Below are 26,347 nucleotides of genomic sequence, written 5' to 3' on the forward strand. Positions count from 1 at the left end.
AATGTTATACGTGAATCACATTTCTTTACCTAAGTTGCTTCGATTTTTAAGCCTCATTGAAAATCACACTTAACTCCTACAGCCTAAATATAAAGCCTGTAGGTAGCTAACAGTCCATACAAATCACTGCTTAGAAGATAATTTTCCGTAAAGGGTGAGAAATAATAGTAAGAGTCTTAAGCATTTCAGTTTACAGCTGTCTTGAAAACTTTCATTTCAGCCCTCTGGAAACTTAATAGGAAGTAAAAATTAGAACTCATCACACATCCACACCAGGTTATTAATTTACACCAATTTACACCAATGACATATGGAAATAACTTTGATAAGAGAAGAACATGTTAGAGAGTATTTGGAGAAGTTAAGTATTTTCAATTCATCTGTACCCAACAAGATACTCAGAAGACTGGCTCTTGCCATTCCTGCAATTTCAGAAACCTTAGCCACTGTCTTTGAAAACTCAATGTTCGGAGAGAGTGCAGAGGCTAAAAAAGAATGGGGTTGGTTGGTTTGTTTCAGGGAGGAACAAGAGCAGTGGTTTGTAATCCCCCCACAATTTAAATTTCCTTTTTTGGAAGAATACAGGAAGAAATAGACTGCAAATGCTAGAAGATAACGAAGAAGTGATACGGATTCAGCTGGAATAAACTATGTAAAACCAATCTCACTTCCTTCTCAGACAGCATAAGAGGTGTTTTAATAAGGCTTTTGCTACTTTCACATTTCACAGGTGAACTAAGGAACCAAGGACAAATAAAACTACTGCTGAATACAGAGCATAGCTGTTTAAAAAACAGTAGCTAGCAGCTCATGATCCACACTGGGTGAATGTATTAACTGAGACTTTGCAGGCGTCTGTTTTGGGCATCATTCCACCTCTTCAATTAGTGACTTGGATGAAAAATGAAGACCACATTTACTAAATTCACAAAGCAAACAACCCAGAAGGATCTACAATTGCAGTGCAAGCCTGGAATTCAAAACTGCACTGACAAATTTAGAGAATAGAATGATAGAATCAAAGAATCATTTACGTTGGAAAAGACCTTTAAGATCACCAACTCCAACCATAAACCTAACACTGCCAAGTCCACCACTAAACCATGTCCCTAAGCACCACATCCACATATCTTTTAAATACCTCTGGGAATGGTGACTCAACCACCTCCTTGGGCAGCCTGTTCCAGTGCTTGACAACCCTTTTGGTGAAGAAATTTTTCTTAATATCCAATCTAAACCTCCCCCGGAGCAACTTGAGGCTGTTTCCTCTTGTCCTATCACTTGTCACTTGGGAGAAGAGACTGACACCCACCTCTCTACAACCTCCTTTCAGGTAGTTGTAGAGAGCCATAAGGTCTCCCCTCAGCCTCCTCTTCTCCAGGCTAAACAACCCCAGTTCCCTCAAGCACCCCTCAGACCTCCAGACCCCTCACCAGCTTCGTTGCCCTTCTCTGGACACGCTCCAGCATCTCAATGTCCTTCTCGTAGTGAGGGGCCCAAAACTGAACACAGGATTCGAGGTGTGGCCTCACCAGCACCGAGTACAGGGGCACGATCACCTCCCTGCTCCTGCTGGCCACACCATTTCTGATACAGGCCAGGATGCCGTTGGCCTTCTTGGCCACCTGGGCACACTGCTGGCTCATGTTCAGCTGGCTGTCAGATGGCACCCCCAGGTCCTTTTCTGCAGGGCAGCTTTCCAGCCACTCTTCCCCAGGCCTGTAGTGTTGCATGGGGTTGTTGCGACCCAAGTGCAGGACCCGGCACTTGGCCTTGTTGAACCTCATACAATTGGCCTCGGCCCATCGATCCAGCCTGTCCAGATCCCTCTGCAGAGCCTTCCTCCCCTTGAGCAGATCAACACTCCCGCCCAACTTGGTGTCATCTGCAAACTGAGTGAGGGTGCACTCGATCCCCTCGTCCAGATCATTGATAAAGATATTAAACAGGAGGTAGAAACAATGTGTTAAAAAGTAAATACATTTTTGCATACGAAACCTGTAAACTGAAAGATACAGGCTGAAGAACCACAAGCAGGCCAGCATTACCGTAAGAAGATATTGAGAAATTTTAGACCATCACCAATCAAACAAGTGTCAAAGACTGGATATTTTTTATGAAAAAGGCAAATACCACATGGCAAAAAATTAACAGTATTGTCAGAAAGATCCATGAAATTTCTTTTTGCCATAATGGTAAGGCCTTAGATGAGGTACTTTACCTAGTTTAGAACACTGGAATTCCCTAGGGTTGCAAACCTACTGGAGAACATCTAGAGCAGAGCATAAGCTTTTCTACCAGTATTTTGGTCTGAGATAGACCCTGTTACATATCCACTATTAAAAATACACCTGCACTATATTCTGTACTAGACACACCAATGTAAAAATTAACTCCCTTTATGTCTTATCTTTTTAAGGACTCCTTATCATCTTAATCATCTACTGGATTTCCAGCCTCTACAGACTTAAGAGTATAGATTCTTCTCTGTGTCCACAGTCTGTAAGACAAGAGTTAGATGCTTTAATTACAATGATATTTAGATAAGGCATCAGGGAAACTTTTTAAGAATAAGTACGTTTAAGAAATAAAAAACAAAACCCTGCGTGGTCATGCAGTCTCCTCCATCTCTAGAGGTTTTTAAGAACTGACTATATGAGCATGTGTCAGGGATAATGCAGCTGATTCTTCATTCGGATTGTCAAAATACCACTCAGGATCGCTTTTGCCCTTCCACCCTGTGATAGCTTTCAAACATTGTAGCTACAATGACAGCTGCGTTTCAGGCACTGCCATAGATTTATGAAAAATATAAAAAACCCCAAAAGATTCAGAAATCCCATCATGTTCCACATTACCAAATGATTTCAAACACTGTCAGATATAACTGGTAAGACCCAATTAAAGTACAAACTGTAACTTATCACATAAATTTAAATTGAATTAAAATTTAATTGATACTCTATAATAATTTTCTGTTATCCTGAATATAAAAACAAAACAGATTTACCTACAATAACATTTTTCCCATATACTAAAAATGTTTAAGAAAGCAGAAACTGCGGGAGATGAAATAGTAGGAAGCATATCAAAAGGAATAAACAGAATTAGAAGTGATGTTAATAGAAACAAATATGTGTAAGATTTTGGCTTTAAAGTAGCTACATGTAAAAAATTAGTACTAAATGGTACTAGATGTAAACAATTATGAGATATAAAAGCATTTTCCTCAGTGAGAAGCCAAACAACAGAAATTACACTCATTACCACAAAGCAAAACAGAATTTTATGCAAAGTTAACATAAACCCATTTTCCAACATAGAACATTAAATTAATGAAAGAGTAATGCGGAAATTAATTTGCTTCCAAACTAATGTCAAGTTTAAGTTATTATATTTAAATACAGTACATACAGAGTTATTTGAACAATAGTAATAACACTAATACAATGTTTTACTGTCTAGACTGGCAATGACGTGAAGCCCATAACTTGAAGAGGTATAATGCTTTTTGTAAGAATGTTACTGAAAGCTCAGCCATACAGTTACAAATAGGTCTTTGTTCATCACATCTGTGTTGCAGAGAAGTAGTAAAGGCTGTGAGAATGATCCTTTCTTAATAGGGGAAGCAATGTTAGGACTGCATTGCCACATGGTGCTGCCCATTCACACTTCCCAAACTATTAGTTAAAAGACTCAAAACCAAGATGTCAAACTTGTATGCTAAGTTTTATCCTCCAGAAGAAAGATGTTCCTGAAAATATCAGTTCAAAGCAAATAGGCTGCTTACAGTAAAATTAGAAAAGACTCCTCTTTGAGAAAACAAGCATAACTAATTAATTTCTTAGAATTAAAACCATAATATGTTAGTTATTTAAATCTTTGTCAAATACTGAGTGAGTGTAGATCCAATACTAATTATACTTTTTAAACATTCAAAACTTCCTGTACATTCAAACCAGACTTTTAAACAATTATCAGAGTATCCTTAATGTGGCTTATTAGAAATAACATGGAAGAAATCTTCACTCTAAAATGAAGATTTAGAGACATAAAAAGAAAGTTTTCTTAATTAAAAAACACATAATCAAAACCACAAAATAATACAGTATTACACTGGATAACCTAATTGTTAAAAATTGAAAGCCTAGTAACACTGTTTTCCTTAAATGCACACGATCTCCACTAGGAGTAACAGTTAACTAATGAACTATATTCAGCAATATTTGGGGGGGGGGGGGGGGGGGTGGTGTCACAAACTGTACATGAAAAATCCAAGTATCACTGCCTAATCATGATGTGGAGTCAGTACTGGTCTGCAATTCTGTTTGCAGGCTTGGAGAGAGGAACAAATTGCAAAGGGCAAGAAAACTCATTTCACGATGATCTGTAGGAACGATGTGATATACACAACTGAAGCACATCGCTCAGTATGTTCAGACTAGTAACAATCTCCCTTTTACTAAAACATAGGACTTCATGCTCATGAGCTACAGAACCAGTTCCACTTGCACACAGCAGAAGTATCATCCTCTAAGTGGATGCACACAAGTACAAGGCAATTTGGCCACACAAAACCCAGAAAATTTATTCTGCAAATTGTGGAACACATTCTTGTTTATTGTGTTTTGTAGCTGGACACGTTCAGGTAACAAACTAAATTTTAGTTCAGATTATTCCATTAGCTTTCAATCATCACTATACTTACTTGACAGCCTGGTAACCCCGTATCTCTACCATACAATGGAAATGGACCTCTATCTGAGGTTTTTCCTATAAAAGAAAGACATTTGAAATTAGGTTCTTTTTAAAATCTACTAGATATTTGCATTAGTTGTCCTTATATATGCAATTCAGAAAAATCTGTCAGCATCATAGTAAATTTACAAAAATTAAGTTGCATGAATAAAAGTAGGCTTTTATACATCTGCATTTAACACAAACAGCACTACTGTAAGAGATTACATACTTACCTAATTCCCATCAGTAAAAAAGAACTACTGCAATTTTTTATTGTTATAAAATATCCCTATCAGTATGTTTCAATAAAAAAAGGCAAAAGTCCAGTTTTACTTCCATTATCAATGAGCAAAGGTAGAGACACTTTCAGACATTTCTCCTTCCTACATGAGACTAACACATAGCTGGTATCATCTTAGGTGATGAATATACTAAGCAGTAAAATAAAACCAACAAAACCACATGAAAAGTTATCAAAAACTTCAATTCAGAACAACAAGAAAACCCACACCAAACTTAAACCATGGCTGAATCATTCAGCTCTTGACACTCTGCCCTTAAATCTGTAAAAATCCTTTCATTTCATGTATATTGCAGTCAGGTACAAAACTCAAGCAATACAACCAGCCAAGACAGTCTGTTTAAGACTCTTCTCTTCTGCCATATATGCAGTATTTGCCTGTAGGCAGCACATACTGAATATAGTGCCTTTGCGCAGAGTGGCTGCCCTCTGATATTGCTCTCTGAGGTCACAAGACATTAGCAATGTATTTGTCAATTCCAGAAAAACTACTTAGTGCTGTATTTGTTCATTATGCCACCAAACTGGCATGTTTGTGTATTAAACCTCAGTGTGAAAGTTCACCAGTAGGGCTCAAAAGTTTATCAACACTTTTTTTTTTTTTTTAAATTTGAATACAAGTCTCTGATGAACAATGTCAAGGATCAGACAGTCATCAAGTATGTGTGTAACAGAAAACACCAAGTCATTATGCCTGCCCTAATTATGACACAGTTAGAACTAAGAAACACCCCATAACACCACTCAGTCTTATCCAAAGGTAAGCATTAATAAACCCTGATACCCATCTATTTGAAAATGAATGTCATCTTACCCAACTAGGCATTCCCTTTTCTAAACAATGCGCGTGTCATCCAGTCCTTATAAGAAGAAAAAGTAGCCTTTCTTACACATTCCCATTTCAGTGATAAATAGCTCCATGCTATTGCAATTGCACTTCTAGAACAGTACTTCCTTTGCTTTTTCTGATTTTCTCTCCTACTACCAAAAACCCCTAAACATCATTTCGTAAGAGGAAAAACTGAAGTATGCTTATTGTTCATTTAAATAAGCACATCTTGTGTAAGCAGAGAGGAAGAGGAAGTTTGACTTTCTTGGAACAATATCTCTGCAAGATTATAATCTTGATAATTACAGGTAATCTGGTCAACAATAGTTTGCTTGAAAAATGGCAGCTCTGCTGTAACAAAGGGAGGAAAAAAAGTTCAACATTTTTCTGCTGAAGCAATTTGCCTCTAACAACTACCGGGCACCAAGCAAATAAAATACCTAGCATGCAAAATTATACGAAGTAGGATGAATCACGCTGTTCATATTAAAGCAGACTCAGCATTTTCTTTCCAGAAAATGAGAATCTTATACCACATGATAAACAACTTCGACTGAAGTATACAGTATACCAGGCAGGCTTTAAAACAAATATTTGTACAAGAGTCAATTGCAGAGACTAGAAAAATTATGATCTAAATTACGGTTTGTGTAGCAAGCAAGAAATTGTTAGGTAAGAATGCATAAAATCATGTTATTTAAATGTTACCACTTTAAAAGTTTGGCAGGTTCATACTAAAGGAAAAAAGCTGATTAGAATAGCCCAATCTATACTAAATTTGATTCTAAGAAACGATCAAGAAAAGTCAAGGCTGCCTGATGCTGCACTGCCTAAATATTTATCAAGAATTAGAGCTGGAGCAAATTAACACTTAACCTGTGTTCAAATGGCTAAGCTTTTCAATGAAGGGTTTGGAAAGTGACATAAGATCAAGTACAAGACAGTGCCTTTTGTAGAGAGAGTCTTCCAAACACATTCTCAGCGCAAGCACTTAGATATGACTCTCAAACCTGCAACAGTGTCACCATGTTAAAGGCACACATTTTTAAACAACAACAATCAACAGGCACACACTACAGAAACACACATTGAGCCCACACTCAAGTCCTAGTCCTTGTTCTCCCTTGTATGTGGAGCTGCACCCCGTTGTCCCTTTTGCAGGACTAGAGCACTGTGCTAGCAGTCCGATCCTCATATTCGCATAGCGGAAGGATAGGAGAGAAAAGGTGAGCTGTGCTGGGCACCACTGGAGCACATCTGTTGCACTGTTCATGAAAGAAGAGGAAGGACTACATCAAGAGCCCCCGAAGCTTCACTGATAATACATCAAAAAGGTTTACCCAGCATCATGCTGTCTGGCAGTGTGACAGGATGGTCTCACTATCAACACAATGGAAAAGTAAAAGAGCATTGACTAAAGATTGCCTGTTGTCATTTCAACACACTTCAGCTGCTCCAATCTAGGCACAATGCTATTCTCACTATTTAAGGCCTTATAAACAAAGGTCACAGGTAGTGTTTACTTACCAATAGAAAGAGAAAATACTTAGCAAATACTCCACGTAGTGAGTCAGTCAAGTAGTTGAAAGGTGGGTAATGTCAAGTTTGAGAAGATGACACTTCCTCGCTGGTAGAACAACAAACAAGCAGGTCCCATACATTATGTCCGATCAATGCATGGGCAGTCTCTGGCATCCAACAAAGTTCAACTACATAGCCAAATATATCAAAGCAGAATCCCTTTGGTGGTTTTTAGCTTATCACATACCTTTCTTAATTATTCAGATTCTCTACAGATTGACAGAAGAGCATAAAAATGTACAGGTTACTGTAAAAAACAGACTTACTGGAGTACCAGTGTTTATGAGCACACAAACTTTAAAAATACAGTGACACTGAAAGCCAAAGCAGACCTGAAATGTCTTGCAGGTTTACCCCACAAGATTTGCTGTTAAGCACGCTACACACTCTGTCTGATCATATCCTCTCCACTCTCCCTCAAGAGGGTCTCGTCTCAGTCAGTGCTCACTACACAGATGGCAACAGTTACCTTTTTTATTATAGCTGGAAATTCAGAAACATTAATGCTCAGCATTAAGAGGAAGGACATGAGGAGACTCACTACGGCACCTGACATTAATTGGAAGGAGGAGAAGGGTATGCAAAAACACTATTAAATGACAAAATCCTCATTGCATGTTTTCATTTGCACAGGTTTGTGTAAACATAGCTGTAAGGCAGTGTGCTAGACATACCAGGTGGAAAGGTAAAGTAATGCCCAAATGAAATTTATTTCCTCTTCAAATCCTATTTTATTTTCACAAAATATTCACGAGAAGTAAAGCAACTTTGGCCAGTTTTCTCAACCCCAGTGGTCCCCATCAGACCTATGCAGTAGGGCTTCCCACACAAGGTTATTGTGAATCGTCAGCTCCTTGATCACCTTTATCACGTACCTCCTAACTCACATATGACATGCTGTCATTTTAGAAGCAAAATCTATGCCTTGCTTACAAAGTAGCATCATGGTAAACTTTTCTTCAGGTTACCTATTGGTGGCTCTATATCCCAGAGTTTTGTCTTCCAATCAGACTTGAACTAAAGCAACGGACGTTTAAAAATAATTGAGTTGGTTATATACAGAAATCTTAAATCTGCACAGATCAACTCACACAGCATTTGAATCTTTTAATAACTTGGAATGAGTTTGGCTTTGGTGGGGTTTTTTTGTAAGTTTCATGTGTTTTCATCAATAAAAACGTCAATGACCTAATAGCTACCTAACAGGCTAAAGCCCAAGGACTATGGAGCTCAAAGAAACCCAACCAAGAAAATCCCACTAACCTTTTTGAACTGCAAGTATCTCCTAACTTCATAAACTTAAAACCTTGACACATTTTTTACCAATTCAAACATTAATAGGTATTTAGTAAATAATTACTTTTCTCTTGCAATTGCTTGTCTAAACATGATATGCTCACAACTTAATATAGCTTTTGAATGCCGCACAAGGAATTGTATTCCGTAATAAATCTATCTGTATAACAGCTGTGCAGCCTAAATACTCTTAACACAGAATGAACTGAAACAGCAAGATGCAAAGTGATAGTGAGCTGAAAACAGCACTACATTAACTCAGCTGAAGACTACTTCAGTGAAATGTGCTATAAATGCCTGCCAGTAGTAAAACAGCTTTTTCCCACCACTTCTAGATAATGCTTGGTTTATGAGAGGATGACAGAACATAACTCTGCAAAAAATTACTTCAATTCCCACAGAATTAACCCTTTGCAGACTAAAGATCTTTCTACACATTGCTAAGAATTTATTTGGTTGGCAATATGGAAAGCACCAACATTTTTTAATGAAGCAATGTTTATCACCCCGTATGAATACCATAGTGACCACAGCTGGCAGCTGCTCCGTTTGTCAGACATGAAGTATGTCTGCCCTACTTCTACAGAGAGTCATCTTTCAGTGCCATCTTGAAGCATGTTTTTGCAGTTCCTAATCATCATTTCATCACCAATAACACTGTTAATCAGTCACAACAGATAGCCTACCCAAAAGTCAGTTTGTAACAAAACATTCCTGATACCTTTGAGGATTTTTTTTTTTTTTTTAAAGTTATTAAACTGGTGTTGGTAAGATTTGGCTAGAAATCAGTTCTTATACTGCTTTCCCCCCCCCCGCACACATCCAGAAACAAAGTATCCAGGAACGACGTACGTCTTCGTTACCCACAGAATTAACACATTCAAATAATATTTCATATGCGGGTCCAGCATAACAAGGAACAGGCTGCAAAAGCTGTACTGACAGGTGCATACGGATGATGCAAGAAAAACATTCGAAGTAAACATTTTTCTACAACTCTTAATATCACTTTCCAACTCACCACAAAGCAGAAAGTACACAAAGTTTCTAGAATAACACCTTGCTGCCTCCAGAACAGGTCCATTCTTTATTTTTTTAAATTTTGTAGGTGTTAAAAATTCTTATTCAGCAATTATCCAGTATAGCGAAAAAAAATTAAGTCTGATTAAAACACAAAACCAGCCCTGCTCCTAGGATTTGGTGTGCTGCCTCCTTCCTAGAGTCATGACTGACTGACACATGCTGCCATAAAAGTTTTACTACGTATCTAGACATTTCCCCCAGCACCGCAGGAATCATTCCTCCCCCTTCTACTGCTATACAGGCCTACTCATTAATAGAGGCTGTCACAGTTTTCATATCTGTCTTATACCTACAATCCTATCTCTAATATTTTCAAGGTACATAATACACATGTGTATATGTTGTGAATACATATGAAAATATTACACACATTTTTCTTTATAGTACTTGAGACCAAAACTCATGTAAATGAAACAGAGATCTGAACCAACACAATTTGAAGAAAGTGCTTAAAACAAATGACCTCCTATTCTCTTCACAACAATTTAATTATTATTGGCTAGCATGTGCCAAGCACGCTGCTGGCTACACTGAGGATGTTTAACAAGCCAGTGCCAACAAGTGCAGCTGCTGGACTTGCAGCACCCTCCTCCTGTTCATCCCAAGCCAAATTACTCACTTGGCTATGAACAATGAAGCAGCAACACAGGAAAATGCCAAGTGCAAGTGAGATTAGTGATAAACTACAGGATCCCTACAGAGGTCAGCGATTAGCAGGTCCCCAGTCGTAATCACTTTCCTGACCTAGCCTTTATCTCATCATACGCTCCATCTTAGCTCAGTCTTCTTCTGACTGCAAGCAGCTTCCCAATCAATAACCCTTGAAGTCCTGCAAACTTATCCACACTGTCTTACCTTTTAATAAAGCAGTCAAACCTACATAACAGGAATTGTCTTCAAACTCCTAAATTTTTAACCTTAAGATTAATAAGGAATCCACACATAATAAAATCATGTTACTGGAAAATTTTGTAATAATGTAACAGAACAGAAGAAAAAACTACGAATGTATTTAACCAGAAATGCCATGCCCAAGTGATGATCAGCAATGCAGTCTATACAAGTGATCATAAGAATGTTGGCCTATGTGTTCTTGAAGAATGGATACGGAAATGGTATATACAGACTGTGACTAGTGGACAAAAAAAGTTTAGATTTTTTTCACCCCCCATACTGTGAGATCTTCTAAAACCAATTTTCCCAGACAGGAAAAGAAAAGTTTTAAGCAAAGCTTGGTTTTAATACTACAGATTTGCCCCCTACTCCTTTCTTTGGTCAGAATTTTGGAAAGACCATGATCCTACTGAACAACTCCAGTAATCTGCAAGAAGTAAAAGATTATGATTTTGAATGAGATTTATGGGATCTAACTGTCCAGTCTCAGGTCTGCCAGAAATCTCCTAGGATTCTCCATGCCATAAATTCTCATTTGTAAGATGGCATTATACTTCTGCTATCCAGTCCTATTACTTATTTGTCTTCTTTGGAGCAAGAACTGTTTTTCATAACTAAATGATCCAAAATGTGGCAAGTCTGAAGCTGGAATTACCTGGAACCAACTTCCCATTATAACTATCGCAATTTAGGAACAATGCGTTAGACAGCAAATACCAAATTACTGCTTTTGTTGACATTTGGGACAGGATCCTCTGAGAAAAAAAAATTTTTTTTTCCATTGTGCTTTCCAAAGATGAGGAAAGTCCAAAAGTTATTTTATACTTAGAGTTGTGTGGGCATTTGCAGATGTCTTTCACTGCAAGAATTCTACTGATTGAACTGACCAGGCAATAAATCTCAGAGTATGTTTATTAAGATGTTAAACACAGAAGTCAAGGGATTTCTCACAACTTCTTTAATGCAATATTTTAAAAAGAAATAATGTCAGTGTGTGAAGTGGTATTAAAGAACCTGCTTCCCAAAGACATGCCTTTGACACTTTCATCCCATTGATTTGTAAGTACTTCTAAGAAAAGATGGAATATTTTGTCAGTTTGCAGAGCACTGCACAGATCTTGTGCTATAAAAACAATTTATTAATGCTCTTACGTACTTCAAATACACAGGAGGTAAGGGTGGACTAAACTCCACATTATATTTGGATTGACCCTATGAACTTGTAATTTATATGCTCATGTCAAACTGAGAACGTTTCCATTCCATCAGTGGCTGATCCATGAAGGTTCCTTCCTCAGTACTATTCCTCTCCCTCCACTCACCAGGCTTACACTGTGCTAAGTAACAAATCAAATGTTTGCAAGGCTAAAAGGGACTGAAGTCTCTGGCAGGAAGACGGACATGAGTAACTGAATGCAAGGGGAAAAGAGGGAGTACAAACCTCTTAAATGAAGAAAGAACTTTCTTCTCCTCGTCCCCCAAGCATATGTGGGCAAGTATCTGCAAACCAAATAATCCTTGAATAGCTGTTTAGTGTATTTAATTTCAATTCTCCACTACTATGTCTACCCTAGGCTAACCTTACCATAAATAATGTTACTGCTCTATTAACCCATTAATGTGTGCTATGCATAGACAGAACATCCAGTGGGAGAAACACGCTAAAAATTACTACGCTAAAAATATACTAAAAATTAGGGAAATCAGGGATGTACAATATGCAGAAGACAATAACCAAATTGAGTATGCAAATAAATACACACACATTCCACACTGGTGACATGAAGGCATTTTATCACATTCATTTACCCACCTCCCCTATCCACCTGACATATTTCTAGAGTATCCAAGTGTCTTCACTTTGTCTATAAAAATATTTCTCACTTTGCCATCTTCCCCATCTCATCCTCAAGGGATTTAGTTAAAATTTTCAAGCAACTAACAAAGCTGCTACTTTACAACTAACTTTAAAAGCATCCCTTGCTCTCCTGGTGTGGAATTTGTCGCAGATCTAAGGACAAAAATCACTCAGCTTCTATTAGTGACTTTGAACATCAAGTACATTCTTAAGTCTAAAGTCAAGAGGATTTTATAATTGGAAATGAACAGAGAATCCACACTTTACTTCAAAATGCTACACCTGTTTCCGATTAAAAGATAATTTTGGTGACACTACTTACTACAAATTGCTAAATTATTTTTATATATACATAACATTATATAAAAATTTTAAAATAGTTGCTTCTGTAGGTATCTGCAGCTCCTCTCACCATCCAAGATCTATTAATTCTCATTAAACTTGAAAAGCCAGCTTTGTCAACAAAGCAAGATTCTCCCCTTGCCCATTCGCTATATAAACACAGGTAACAAACATAGCAAGCATTTATAACCATCTCCTATCAGGCAAGTGGCAAATGCATACAATAGTACTCTGTTGTACAAAAAAGTTTTGGCAGTTCTTATTTGGGTGACTTGTGTAACTTATTCAAGCTTCACCCTTCACAGGCAATACAGCCACATTCCAATCGCACAGAGACAGAAGTTTGTCAATCAGGTATTCCCATACTGCGGTCTCCAGACTAGCTGCTAGACTGCAAAAAACCCCACCAAAACAAAACAAAGAAAACCAAACCCCAAACACCCATTAGACACTAAAACAGATCTTAGAAGAAAACAAAACAACACATTAAGTGTTTTCCCAGTATTATTGCTTCAAGAGAACAATTTCTGCAGGCACTGCAGAGTAACCAAATTATCTGTTAAAACAGGAGAGGAAATCCTCAGAAGACAGTGCCTGAAAGGAGCCACCTCCCATTTGGGGGCTGAAAACTCTTAACTATTCACATGCACTATATGCAAGCATACCAAGCCAAAAGAAGGTGAAACAAAAACCCCATAAAGAATAGTTAGATAGACTAAATCAATACAAAGCACATAAAATGCTAAGAGCTTAAAATAGGTGCTCTTATTTCAGCACGAAACCAATATTTACATTAAGGGTTTTTAGACTGTCCAGAAATTGAAGGCAATCCTATCAAGCCCCGAAACGTGGAAGATAACTGCACAAGAGAACATCAGTGTATTGCAGAAAGGCAAACCAGTATTGGGAGCTACACAGAGAATGAACTTTTAACTAGCTACTAAAAAAACCACTCAAAAAATATAGATGTCTTTAAATCATCCCCTCATCTGTAGGCACCCCATGTCTCCATGCATTTATGAAAACATTGATACCTTACTGCCAAGGCACCTGAAGGATGAATACTGGTTTTTTAAGTCATATTAAAAAAAAACCCCAAACCAAAAAAACCCACCACCAAACCCAACAGTTGCAAAGGAAAACATGTGTTTGCTGTTTCTTTTGGGAGGTGAGACAAGTGGCATTCTTGATAGAGAAAGAAAAAAAGTCTTCATAAGAGAATTTAACAGTCATGGGAACATGACTGAAGAAACATTAACAAAAATATCCCAGGTCCAGACATAATCAAGGTGAACGTAAGTCTCGAATTTAAAAACACCAGGGAACATGGTGTGCTGTTCAATGAACTAAAGAATAAAACTTCCTATATCAATAAATACTACCTGTCTGCTTGGCTACCCATGCTTTCCGGAGGTATCACCACGCTGCTTTAAATGACCTAAAGCAGGTAAGGGAAACACTTTTCCTCAGCATGTTAAGAACAAAAGGAATACTCATGGCAATATTGGTAATTATTTTATAGAAATTATAACATGAATAAGAATGAAGAAGTATTTTCTATTTCAATAGCAAGGAAGACATAAATGCAATTGCTAACGTTCTGCAGGTATCAGCAGGTCTAGATAACCTGACTCCAAAAGGATTAAAAGAAATTTTTAATATATATAAACCAAGGAGTTCTCTCAAATATCAACACTGGTTTTTACTTAGCCTTAGAATACTCAGGAAGTGCAAGATCTCTGGAAGAAAGTTCATTTTGTACAATATTTTAAATAAGCAAATAAAATTACCCAAATAATTTATTCCTCTGATAGCAAATCATAAATTATGAAATCACCAAAATGGCATTTTATTAATAAAGGATTAGGTGGGTTAATGGTAATGCTAGTCAACCTGAATTTGTGGGAAAGGTGTCTTTTTACACTGTAAGCTGGCAGAGTACACTACCAATGTAGCTGATTTTTGTAAGGTATATACCTTGATACAATAAAATATTTTGACAAAAAACTGGATGACTTTAAAAAGAATTATTTAAAGGAATAATCTAATTACTATTTTAAAATAATAATGCACTAAGGGAGTAAAAGCCAGGCACCAGGCACAGTTTCAAAACGCAACTGTAAACACAGGATCATAACAATATTTTTCAGCGACTTCAATGTGAATCAAACTTGACCCTAGATTTAGACATTCCCCCCCCCCCCCCCCCCCAGTCATCAACTTGACAATCTAAATGTGTTACTGGAAATTCCGAGCTTGTTGGCAGACTGAAACAACTGAGGACAGGTCACTGATCTGGAGTGCTCTGAACTGCGTGTAAGGAAGCAAGCTGCCTTTTTATTCAGCCAAGTGCAAAAAGATGCCTGCAGGATTGAGACGAGGCCCTACAGCCTCCTGTTCTTGAACTAGATTTATCCTGGGGAGAAGGGTGGGGGCTATGGAAACTTTCCGTGGTCCACCACTATCCTAACCTTTCCTGTTGGGCAGCCGCAGCAGCTCTGCAAGAGGCACGGTGGGCTTTGCAAATCCCACAGGGAATCTCCCCAGGCATTGAACAGGAAAACCCAAATGTCTACCTTGGGGTTAGGAACATGTGGTTACGGTACCTGAAAGCGTTGCAAAGTGAAAATCTTCCTTTTAAGCCTAAATGGTATTAAAGAGTGAAAGTAAAAACCATGTGGGTTCTGTATCTTTTTATCTATTTTACCTGCTTGTACTTCAATTCCCTGCACTACAGAATGGGAAGTGTGGAGCTTGCATAATTACAGAATAATTACAGAAGCCTTTTATACACAAACTAGGATTAATTTCCATTTCATATCTAGGCCTTAACTCTGCTGTAAGCTCTCAACTACACATTACTCCTTGATATTAAACAGTCATAAACACTTATAAAAAAGGCTTTTCTTGACCCTGCTCTCCTTTGAGTTACTCATCTAAGTCTCAGCATCTCAAGCACCTATTTTACTCCTCATGCAGTTGCTTTGGAACCGAAATTTCTGTTTTTATCAATCTCCCTGCATCTATGATTTTTGTCATTACCAACTTCCCAGTGTATACGGAACCTGTCCTGCTTAACATCTTTATCAGTAGCCCCAAAGAGAAGACAGACCACACTGCAAAAAAGTTTGCGGAAGACCCCAAAATTTGGGAGATGCAGTTAGTACGCCTGAAGGCAGGACCACCATTCAGAGGAATGTAGACAATATAGAGGATTGGGCCAACAGGAACCTCATAAAATTCAACCATAACAAATGTAAAGTCCTGCACCTGGGACAGACTAACCCCTTGCAACAGTGCAAGCTGGGGACCAAGTCTGCTGAGAAGGACCGATGGTCTTAAACGGCAAGCTGCACATGAGACAGCAGGTGGGGAGGAGTGATTATCCACCTCTACTCAGCACTCGTTATACCACATCTAAAACTATCACATCCAATTTTGGATCCCCCGATTAAAAAAAGAAGCCCACCCCAAACAGACAAAAAAACCCCAACCCACAACCAAACCAACTAAGCTAGAGAGCAATATGGTCAACAGGAAGATTCCCACTGCTTTCACTGGACATTGAAGGAGGCCTCACAATGATGCATCCCTTCTTTTAATTGGTATCATATCCATTCCCAAATCCTGGATTCTGAAGTCCTGCAACTGGAAATTTTCCCTCCCACTTCCTATCACTCAGGTCAAATCACTTCTGCTCCTCCGATTTCTTCAGCTTCCTTTTTTTCCCCACAGTGGGGCAATGACTTTATATATCTATTTCTGTATTTGTTTCTCTTTACCGATTACACTCAGATCTCATACTTATTTTTTCTCCCAACATCAAAATCTAAGCAAAACAAACAAATTTAAGCTTTCCAATTCAACTGAATTAACTCCCTTAATTAATTATCCTTTACATACTGACGCTGCAAAAATGCTCCTGCATTTAAAACCCCCCCCACATTATTTACTCCATACCATCTTTCCTTCTCCGCCCGTGAGAGCACTCTCTTGGATACCTGGTCTCTGCAGTGAGTTTTATGATTTTTACTATGCTGTATGAAACAGTAAATGATACTGAATGATGACCAAAACCATTGTGCTTCGAGGAAACCATTTGAAGAAAGGTAATAAAAAGGATTAAGACTGTCATTGAAAGGTCTGGACCCCTCCATTTTTAGATTAAAAATTACACAGTAAAGTAAAACACAGAATCACTGTAGGAGTTCCACGCTACAGTTGTATGTTAAAACTCTCACTACTTCTCTGTTAATTTAATTCACATGTATATTCTAACAGAAAAACAAAGTAGTACTGAGGTGATTTAAATGGTTGCACTTTTACTTTTAGGGTTATATTCACAAAGTCTATTTTAAGAACCGCTTTGGAAGCAACTGATGTTTTATGCAGTGAACTGCTATTTTCCCAGATGAATAGAATATCCATTCTTTGGCTCACAGTTTCCATGACACTAAAAACAAAACATTCATCGGCACCAACTCAGTGTTTGATGGTAAATGCAGCTGCAGCTCACAACAGCTCGCAGTGTACCTCAGCCCGCCTCAGCTGAACAGAGGCACTGTATTTCCCCAACGCAATTTCATTGTTTTACAGACAAGCCCTGTCTTGCCAAACTCAAACATTTCAAACCCTGCTGGTGTTCTGTCTTGAAATGAAAAGTTATTCAATTCCGCAAGTAATGATACTAATGCAAAACCTTCCAAATTACTGAACAAAGTACATAACCAGAAACAAGACTTTGGTAACAGCAGCATTTGCCTCCACAGTTACGAAGAAAATTTTGGCCAAAGAATTTCAAACTTTGCTCCCTGTTACAAATCCAACTCACTTGCTTCAAGTGAGTTGTTGAAGAAAAATATTACAGGGACCATTTTAACCCTGGTAAATGGAGAGAGTCACCTGGCAATTCAGAGGCAAGGAACAGCACTCCACTTTCAGTGCTGCTTCTCTCCCCAAAAGGAGCATTAAAGCGCACACCTCTCTTTAGAACGAAAAGATACAAAGAGAGACAGTCTTCTGCTTTAAGGGAAGATGCAAGACTGCTATTAGCTAAGAATTTAATCCTGCCCCACAGTAGCTAGCTTTCAATCTGTCTGAGATTCAGTTTAAGTACATGGTCACTCACTCACCTTTTCACGCTGGTCAGCACACCACTATTACATACACCTTGACTTAATCACATTTGTCTGACTCTAAAAGCCACATTGAAAAAAAGGACCTAAGCAATACTCCACATTTATTAGAAGAATTTTTAGGCACCAATTCAGTAATGCAACTAAACACATATGTACTTACAAGTATATGAATGAGCTAAATTCAGCAGGGACTGCTCATATAATTTTAACTATACATTTAGGAGATTGTTGGTGGACTGCAGACTGATTACAGAGAAATCTGACAAAGAAGGATGTATCATCTCAGTCTACTCTTAACGTAGTTCTTCAGAAATTCAGTCAAAGTTTCTGAAAATACTGAAAATGTAACATGTCAGTAATAACCAATTTGCAACTTAAGGGAAGTGCTATTTTAAGCTAGAAACTAATTTCTTTAAATTATACAGACTGAAATCCACTTCTGTTTTTGGCATAAAATAAAGTAATAATACACCCTCTCCAAGCGAAGAAACAAAGTCCTGGCTCACAGCATGCACGTGTTTAAGGACAAGGAAGGAGACAAACATCCACATTCAACTACTGAAGTATTATGAAAATAACTTTCCAAGAAGAGTCTGAAATGGAGGGGGGTTGGTGGCACGTTTGCAGCTCTCTCAGGGTGCCCCTCTTACTCTGTAGCTATTGCAGCCCCTCCTGCCTCTGCTGTTACCAGTACTGCAGTGCTCCCCACTCTGCCCAGCTGCTGCTGTGGTGAGAGCTCCCCCTCCTGTTTTCATGGGCTCTAATCACGCTGAAGAGTGAGCTACCCACATATACAGCAATCAAACCTGTCTATGGCATCCTAAGAAATGTCTACATCATTACAAAAATAATCAGATGGGCAATATAACCTAAAGGCATTTCCTTATACCAAAATGGAACAAGACTCCCCTTCCAACCAAGTTCCTTTAAAATAAAGAAAAAGATTAATCCAAAGACTGCAGCAGTATTTTTATTAATAAATCATTAGCAAAATAGAAATAAAAAATTCATTGCTCTTTACACCCAAACCATTGACTTCAAGTTGAGATTCAGCAGACCCTTCAGGATCAAAGACTGTTACAGCAGCTTACTGTCAGAGGCCAGTGGAATTCGCTTTCAAGCATTACTCTTAATAAATTTCTATTGATGGCCTTTCTACTGACAACCTACTGGACTTCTGTAACATCCTTACACTAAGCCATTAACAAGACTGGATCATCAGTGCACTCCCCACAGGCCACTACAGATTACAAGATCAGAAAAAAGTGAAGCCTGCTTTTGTAGCTTTTCCAGGAGCTGAGTAAAAACCACACACACACAAAAGCAGCTTTCTTATTGCCAACGCAGCACATGCACATTCACAGAATACTATTAACTGGAGTGTAATCTATGTTGCAGGTAGTCATCACTGTAACCTAGGAAGAACATTCATGTTGTTTTGCAAATACAGTCCTGCTGAAGTTCCTTGGTGGGTCAGTAAATGCTGACACAAATGCTGTCTTCAAAATTTCCATTTTATTAAGTGTTTGCTGAGGTTTTGACTCTTATTTTCCTTCTGAAGCCAAAAAGGAGACAAGTCCAGAAGCTGGTAGAAATAGTCAACTCCCCTTACCGTTCCTGGAAAGAATTTTCTTATCTACAGATTTAAATTCTTCAAGTTTATTGCAACACTGGCACACATTTCACTATCCTAGTGTTTCCCAAACAGTGGACAATAAATTAGAGATCTACCAGCTGACTGGCGTACTAGATATGATTGTTGTTCTTCCTCTACTTCAAATACAGAGCAAGTTTTATTAAAAATGTTAAAGATATGTCAATGTGTTTTCCTGAGACTGTCTTTTTGCAACTGCAGTGGCAGCAGCAAATAAGGGACTTGATAGTAAGAATACAAGCAACAATGTCCTTAAGTCCATAGTACATTCCCACCTGGCTGTGATTATCACACACACAGCCTGGTATGCAGGGGGAAGATGAATGAACCCAGAGAAGCTTTTTAAAGTATAATTTGCGGCATGAAAACCTGAAAGAAACCCCAAAACTTAAGCTAACACAGATTCTTCATAGGTCACTAGTTAGTAATCCTTTTTATTGCTCCCTTCTCAAAAGCAGACTCTTTCTGGCTGTTTACTTTCTGAAACTTTGGATAATGATTAGAGATGCTAAATTGGGATGTCAGCCTATGAAGTCAGCAATAGGGGAGGCAGACTGGACAGACAAACAGTATCTGTTATAATCACAGCCAGGATCACTCTTCCCCAAATATGAACTATGTCTTCTCCATTTGCTCAGGTACTCACCTGAAGAGCTAATTAAAAAACAACAAATTCATATCGATGTGATAGTGGTTCAAAGAAAAAAAAAATTATGGCAGCTATTTTGGATAAGGAAGGTCAAATTTCCAGAGTCTTAAAATACTAGTGTTTTAAAAGAATCTCCAAAACTGATATCTAAAAGATGTCTGCTTTTCAAATAACAAAGCACCCAATTTTATTTGGAGTATAACTCAATCACAAGTGCACAGGAATGCTGAAGCCATCTCATGTCGCTCTATTTGAAATCCTAAATATGGATTTATGGCCCTGATCCTTCAAACAGCTACATACGTGCTTAATGGGATTATGCGTGCTTAAAGTCTCTTAGATGTAGATGTATTTGTAAAATTAGGACTTACCTTGGGCACGCAGATCATTCAGTAGGACACATTAGATTTACACTGACTTTTGTTACACTCTAAGACATTTGGACATTTCCCATTGTACCAGGCAACCACTGAAGTAAACAAATTAAACTATTTCAGCAGTATTTTACTTCCTTATATTACAAAGCTTATAAGGATTACTTTTTTCCTAAAAGAAAAGAGGGTACCATCAGAGCATTACCAAAGCATCAGAATGCTAATCAGGTGGTCATTTTGCTTATGATAAAAAAAAGTCTTTATAACTAGAGTAAAAATCAGAGATTTGTTTCAAATAGCTTTTCTCACACTATCCTAGAACATTACATATTTCTTGAACTGAAGCTATACTATTTTGAAACATGTAACCACCTGAGATATTATTTGAAAAATCTTGTATGTGTACATAAGTAACAACACTTCACCTATGTTTCAGTGTATCCAAAACAGTTCAACCGCATATATACACAGTTTCACTGAGATTCTTCTTCCCTGAATAAGACCCATTCTTTGTTTACTACTTTTTAATTCTTTTTTTAAAAGTCTTTTTTTTCCAATTACAGGCAGGAAATAAAAAGAAATGCAACTCTTTTATGTAAAGTAAATCCATCTGGATGTTTGCTGCATCCTATATTATAAACTTGTGATCCCCAACCAGAATGAGTTATAGTGAAGCTGCAGGCAAAATTGTCTCCATATACCACAATCCATTATCCCTGTCAAGTTAATGTTCCATGTTGAGCCATATGGCGTGGGTACACACTCAACAAAGGAAATTCCTTAAACTTGTTATAATCAGCACTTACAGTCATCCAAAAAAACTGACATAAACAGCTTTATTGTGTTTTTGTGCATTTCAGTTGATATCCATGACAAAAAGAGGAAGCTTCAGGAAAAAAAAAAGAGGGAGGGGGCAGTTAAGTTGCAATAATAAAAAGGGAGTGGGGGAGAGGGAGAGAGAGACTGTACATTTCATAATTACACAACATTTTCCTTAGCAAGTGATTTTCAATTACAATAAAGCTCGAGCCTCCTGACACTGATACACTGTGCCAGATCAACAAGAAACAAAAAACCCACCAAAAACCCTACATCAATACCTCATTTTCAATGCAAATAAGAAATCCTATAGTTTCAAAGTGCCTGACTCATGCAAAAGATTCTCAATTAAAAAAAATTGAATCATTTCTAGTTTTCCTGACTGTGGAGAGAAGGTTTGCCTTCAGTAGTTGTATAATTACCAAGAATTTAACGGTCCTTCATTAACAATGCGGTAATTTAAGTAAAATATCTTTCTATGCATTAAGTGTAGGTCACAGATGAATTAAGGACTCCCAGAAGCCTCTGCTACCTGGCACAACCCATCACATCAAGCCTAAGTCAAGGTACAAGTAGAGCAGAACTTCATTCCAGCCCCCGCAGTGACAACAATAAAACGCTGAGAAAACACACTATCAAATACTGAACTCAGCATCAATTTCTGTTAATTACAGCCTTGTCAGCAACGTGATTATTCAAACAGCTCATGCAAATGTTAATGAGTCCTTATTTGCATATTTATTTTTTCCTTTGTTGAAATGTCATTGATTATTACATTCTACAATGATGAATGCTGCTGATGATGTGCTCTGATATGTAATTAGTCATTAAGTGGAATGAATAGATCAATTATGAAAAAGGAGTGAGATTAAGAAATATCAAACAAGACCGCCCAATGTAACTATAGAATTTTTTTTAAAGGAACTAAAATAATTTCTTGGCATTTAAAGTGCAACATCAGTAGTTTTCAATAAATAAACTACTACTTTTCTGAGGTTAAATAAGATCTTCAACATGCACTGCTACTTGGGTAATCTAATTACAATAGTGGAGCGCTTTTGTAAAAACAGTAAGAAATCTGCAGAGTAACATGTAGGTTTTGGGGTTTGGTTGTCATATCCCATCACCCCCCCAGTTTTTAAAAAAATTATAGATGTCCCGACGTTGCTCATGAGCTCACCACAGACTATCTGGTCTTTTAGCAGAAACGAAAACAGCACTTGCTGCACTTGCAGCAGCCCCACTTTGTTCTCGAGGCAAAGACTCGCGCTGCCTCTGCAACTGCCTGCTCTAACTACCCAGCCAGCTCGCTATTTGCGGATGAAGGGGAAATGGGAGAAGAGGAAGGAAAGAAAAAAAAAAAAAAACCCAGCAAAAAAAACACATTACTGCAGACCAGATGGGAACATTCCACATGACCAAACCAATCAATCACCTCGGTGGGGCGCAGGTGCAACACAGCCGTGTAGCAACACACCATTTCACAGTCTATCGGGCACAAACACATGGTCACCAATCAATGGCACCCCCAGGACCTGGGGGGGAGGCTCTCTCGAGCCTTACTGGTCCATGCCTGATGACTTCATAATCACACATCATTTCATTCACTGGAGGATACAAACCAGCATTCTAATAACCTTCCCCCGAAACCGGTCATGTTGTGCATATTAATAGAGTGCCGGGTAGAGCTGAACCACCGGCTCCACGCTGCAATCTGAGCAGAGCCTGCAAGAAGGAAACAACCTGAAGCGAAGAACTTCTGCCCGAGGAAGCATAGTCGGCTCAGACCCAGATCAATGGCAACATTATTCATTTTGCCAAAATAAACCGTGCACGACGCTCACACCTTTCACAAAGCAACCCCTGAACAATAGCAAGCAAGCAGAGATAAAAGGACAAAGCGGGGTGAAAGTCAATGGAAGAACGTGCTCCTGTACTCAGTGATATCTTAGACAAAATTCTGAAACAAACAGGACCACCAGTAATGAAAAAACAAAGCAAAAACTATATAAAAAAAAATCTACATGCTTGCCAACGCTCTCAGTGAAAGAAATTATTTTCTTTCTTTTAAAGCAAGTATCACAGATCAGTTTTAAAACAAGCAGATAAAAAATTATGCAATGTGATGTGATCACGCCACACCAAGTCTTGAATTACAGCACTAGCTGCTTTTGACTACAGTTTGCAAGAAAGGCCAATTACAAATGTTAATTTATGCTTGTGTTATTGATGACCTGGGAGTATAATAAACATTACGGACATAAGGATATGGAGACATTTTGGCCACAGATTATCACACTATACTGTTAAGTATTTGCACTGTTAAAAAGATACTCAGGAAAATATGACAAGGACTGCAGCTTCTCTTGAAATTACATTATGCCTTGGGGCTAAAAGTCAAATGAGTTGCAACTGAAACGTAAAAGACTCCACAAACTACTAATATGCACTTTTCACGTTTAGAATGCTGTAAGTGCCCAGATAGGTAGGACTCCACCATTTGGTATCAAAGCAAAGAGCTTAGGTTTTACTTTGCGTTTTCTTAAATTGATTCTATGATGAGCAGACACCTCTGAATTATACACTTAAATCAGGCAAGTCTAGCATCTACTGAACCACCTCAGCTTTACTTCTGGGCATAAATTACTGAGAACTACTTGGAGAAATAAGTATAGTAGGCATGACAAGAGTATAGCTGTTAGGTTGCACTCGGTAGCACTACATGTTGCTTTAGGTCAATGGCAATTCCTCCTCTCCCATCTGGGAGGCTACACAAAGGGACTACAGCATACTTTAATTCATTAATACAAGAAGGGAGAAAAAAATCATGTCAGAAGCAGAAAGCACATTTTTTATAGTTAGAATCTAGACCATGTGGTGATTCGTACCGCTGTAAAGCCCTTTCATCTTCTTTCCTTGGCTTCCTCCCTTCCCTATCTCAAAGATCTCATAAAAATGCACAAAAGCATTTGCATTTTGCTCTCAATTCAGAGTCGTGGTACAATTCACCTTTCACAGGGCCAAATCTGAGTCCTGTAATCCAAAAACTCCACACGATAAAAAGGTGGCAGACTTGGTGCTGTTAGACAGAGAAGCACAGAAGGGTTAAAGAACACATGTGAGTAATATCAAAGGAATAGTCACATCCTTTTGCAGAATCATGTTGACCAGCAGCAGATGAGGAAGTGTTCTTCCTCACTAGAATACAAAAATCATTAATCAATAAATCATTAAATTAAGGGCCTGACGACCAGTTCTATTCTGGGCACTTACAGAATGCTAATTACAGTAGTATCTGGGGAGCCTACAGTGTTAAAATCGAGTATCTTCTTTAATAAGATCCACTTTTTACATTAAATTCAGCTTCTTGTATTTTGAAAGCTCTTGAAAAGAAACGAAAAATGTCACAAAATGAATTAAGTACTAATATTAGTCACACTTCATATGCAACATGGGGCAAGCTTATGGCTATGCTACAGACTTGACATCTCTGAAGAGGCAAAAAAGTAACAGCTGGCGACATTCACAATGGAAAGGGCTGGGAGGAGTTGGACAAAGAATGTCATCCAAAATGAAAAAGCCTCAGTAAAGCTTACCCTTACCTGGAAACATTAAGCAAGAGGAAGAACAAGGGGGCAGTTAGCACAAGTGCCCAGGCCAGTCTGAGGACCTCACCTGCCTTCCCTGTACTAAAATGCTACATTGCGTGAAGCCAAGGACACGTCTCTGGTAGGAGGCATGGCCCAGACACTAAACCTCTTCTGGTCCTCAGACAAAACTGAGCCTCCCTTCTCACTGACTAAGGTGGGAAACAAGTGGGGTTTTGCTTGCTTGTGACGTTAATTATACCTAAAAAAGCTACGACATAGAAAGTGAGGGTTCAGCTCAACACATGGAAACTAGAGCACAAAAGGATAAGATTTATCAGAGAAGCTTCAAAAGAAAGGGTAATCCAAAATGGCAAAAGGTGGTACTGCTTATGAGCAAGGGGATTTCTACAAAGACAGCATGAAATGCACCACAGACGAATTTTAGTGAACTTATGAAAACAATTTTTTAAGTGCATGGCACAAGTATCAGGGATCCAATTGTTATATAAATTATATAGCCTATAAAGACATCAAGAGAACAGTAACAGATTTTAATCAGTTCGTTCAAATCAGTGAAGGAGTCATGACAACAGTAACACGAATAAACAAAAATCCATAAACAAAACAATACTGAACTCCTAAGACATTTCCTACAGCAAAGAACTCCAGTGAAGATTTGCTTACACTACAATTCTTACCCGTAAAATATACAGAAGCAAAGTTATCAATGAAACATTACATGTAATTCACAAGTATATAGCGTATAAATTAGTAAAAATTATGTCTAAGAAGTACCTTTGATTTATTCATTCACTAAAAATCAGAGAAGCACCACTGTTTGGGAAGAGGGAGCTAGAAGTTAATGAACAAAACAGTTTAAAAAAAAAGTCATCTTGTTAGCACAATGGTAACTGGTTACAAGGTTAACCTGCAATGGATTTCTGCAAGTACTCATAGTATCACAAATATAGCAAAACTAGTATTTACAATAAACAGAGGTAAAAATGTGTCAGAACTTATGACAGTTGATAGCTAAGACTGAAAGGGTTTTGTGATTTGAGTAAAAATGGTTAAATGAGACGCAGTCAATGCAAACGTTACCCTAACAAGCAAAAGACACGCATTTGCTCAATATTAAAAAAAGCTTTACAAAATTCATTCAACAAACAACACTGCAAACTGAAAACATTGCTAAAATT

General features: G+C 38.0%; 1 protein-coding gene across 3 annotated transcripts in view; it reads right to left on the minus strand.

The window, feature by feature from the left end:
- TCF12 (transcription factor 12) overlaps window positions 1–26,347 on the minus strand; it is a 174,126-nt gene that overhangs the window by 70,713 nt on the left and 77,066 nt on the right. For all 3 annotated transcript variants that reach the window (XM_059823915.1, XM_059823914.1, XM_059823913.1), the window contains exon 6: window positions 4,709–4,773. In XM_059823915.1, coding sequence (XP_059679898.1) covers window positions 4,709–4,773 — 65 coding nt within the window. The remainder of the gene's footprint in view (window positions 1–4,708; window positions 4,774–26,347) is intronic.

This window comes from Gavia stellata, chromosome 13 (genome assembly GCF_030936135.1).
Source record: "Gavia stellata isolate bGavSte3 chromosome 13, bGavSte3.hap2, whole genome shotgun sequence".
NCBI lineage: Eukaryota > Metazoa > Chordata > Aves > Gaviiformes > Gaviidae > Gavia > Gavia stellata.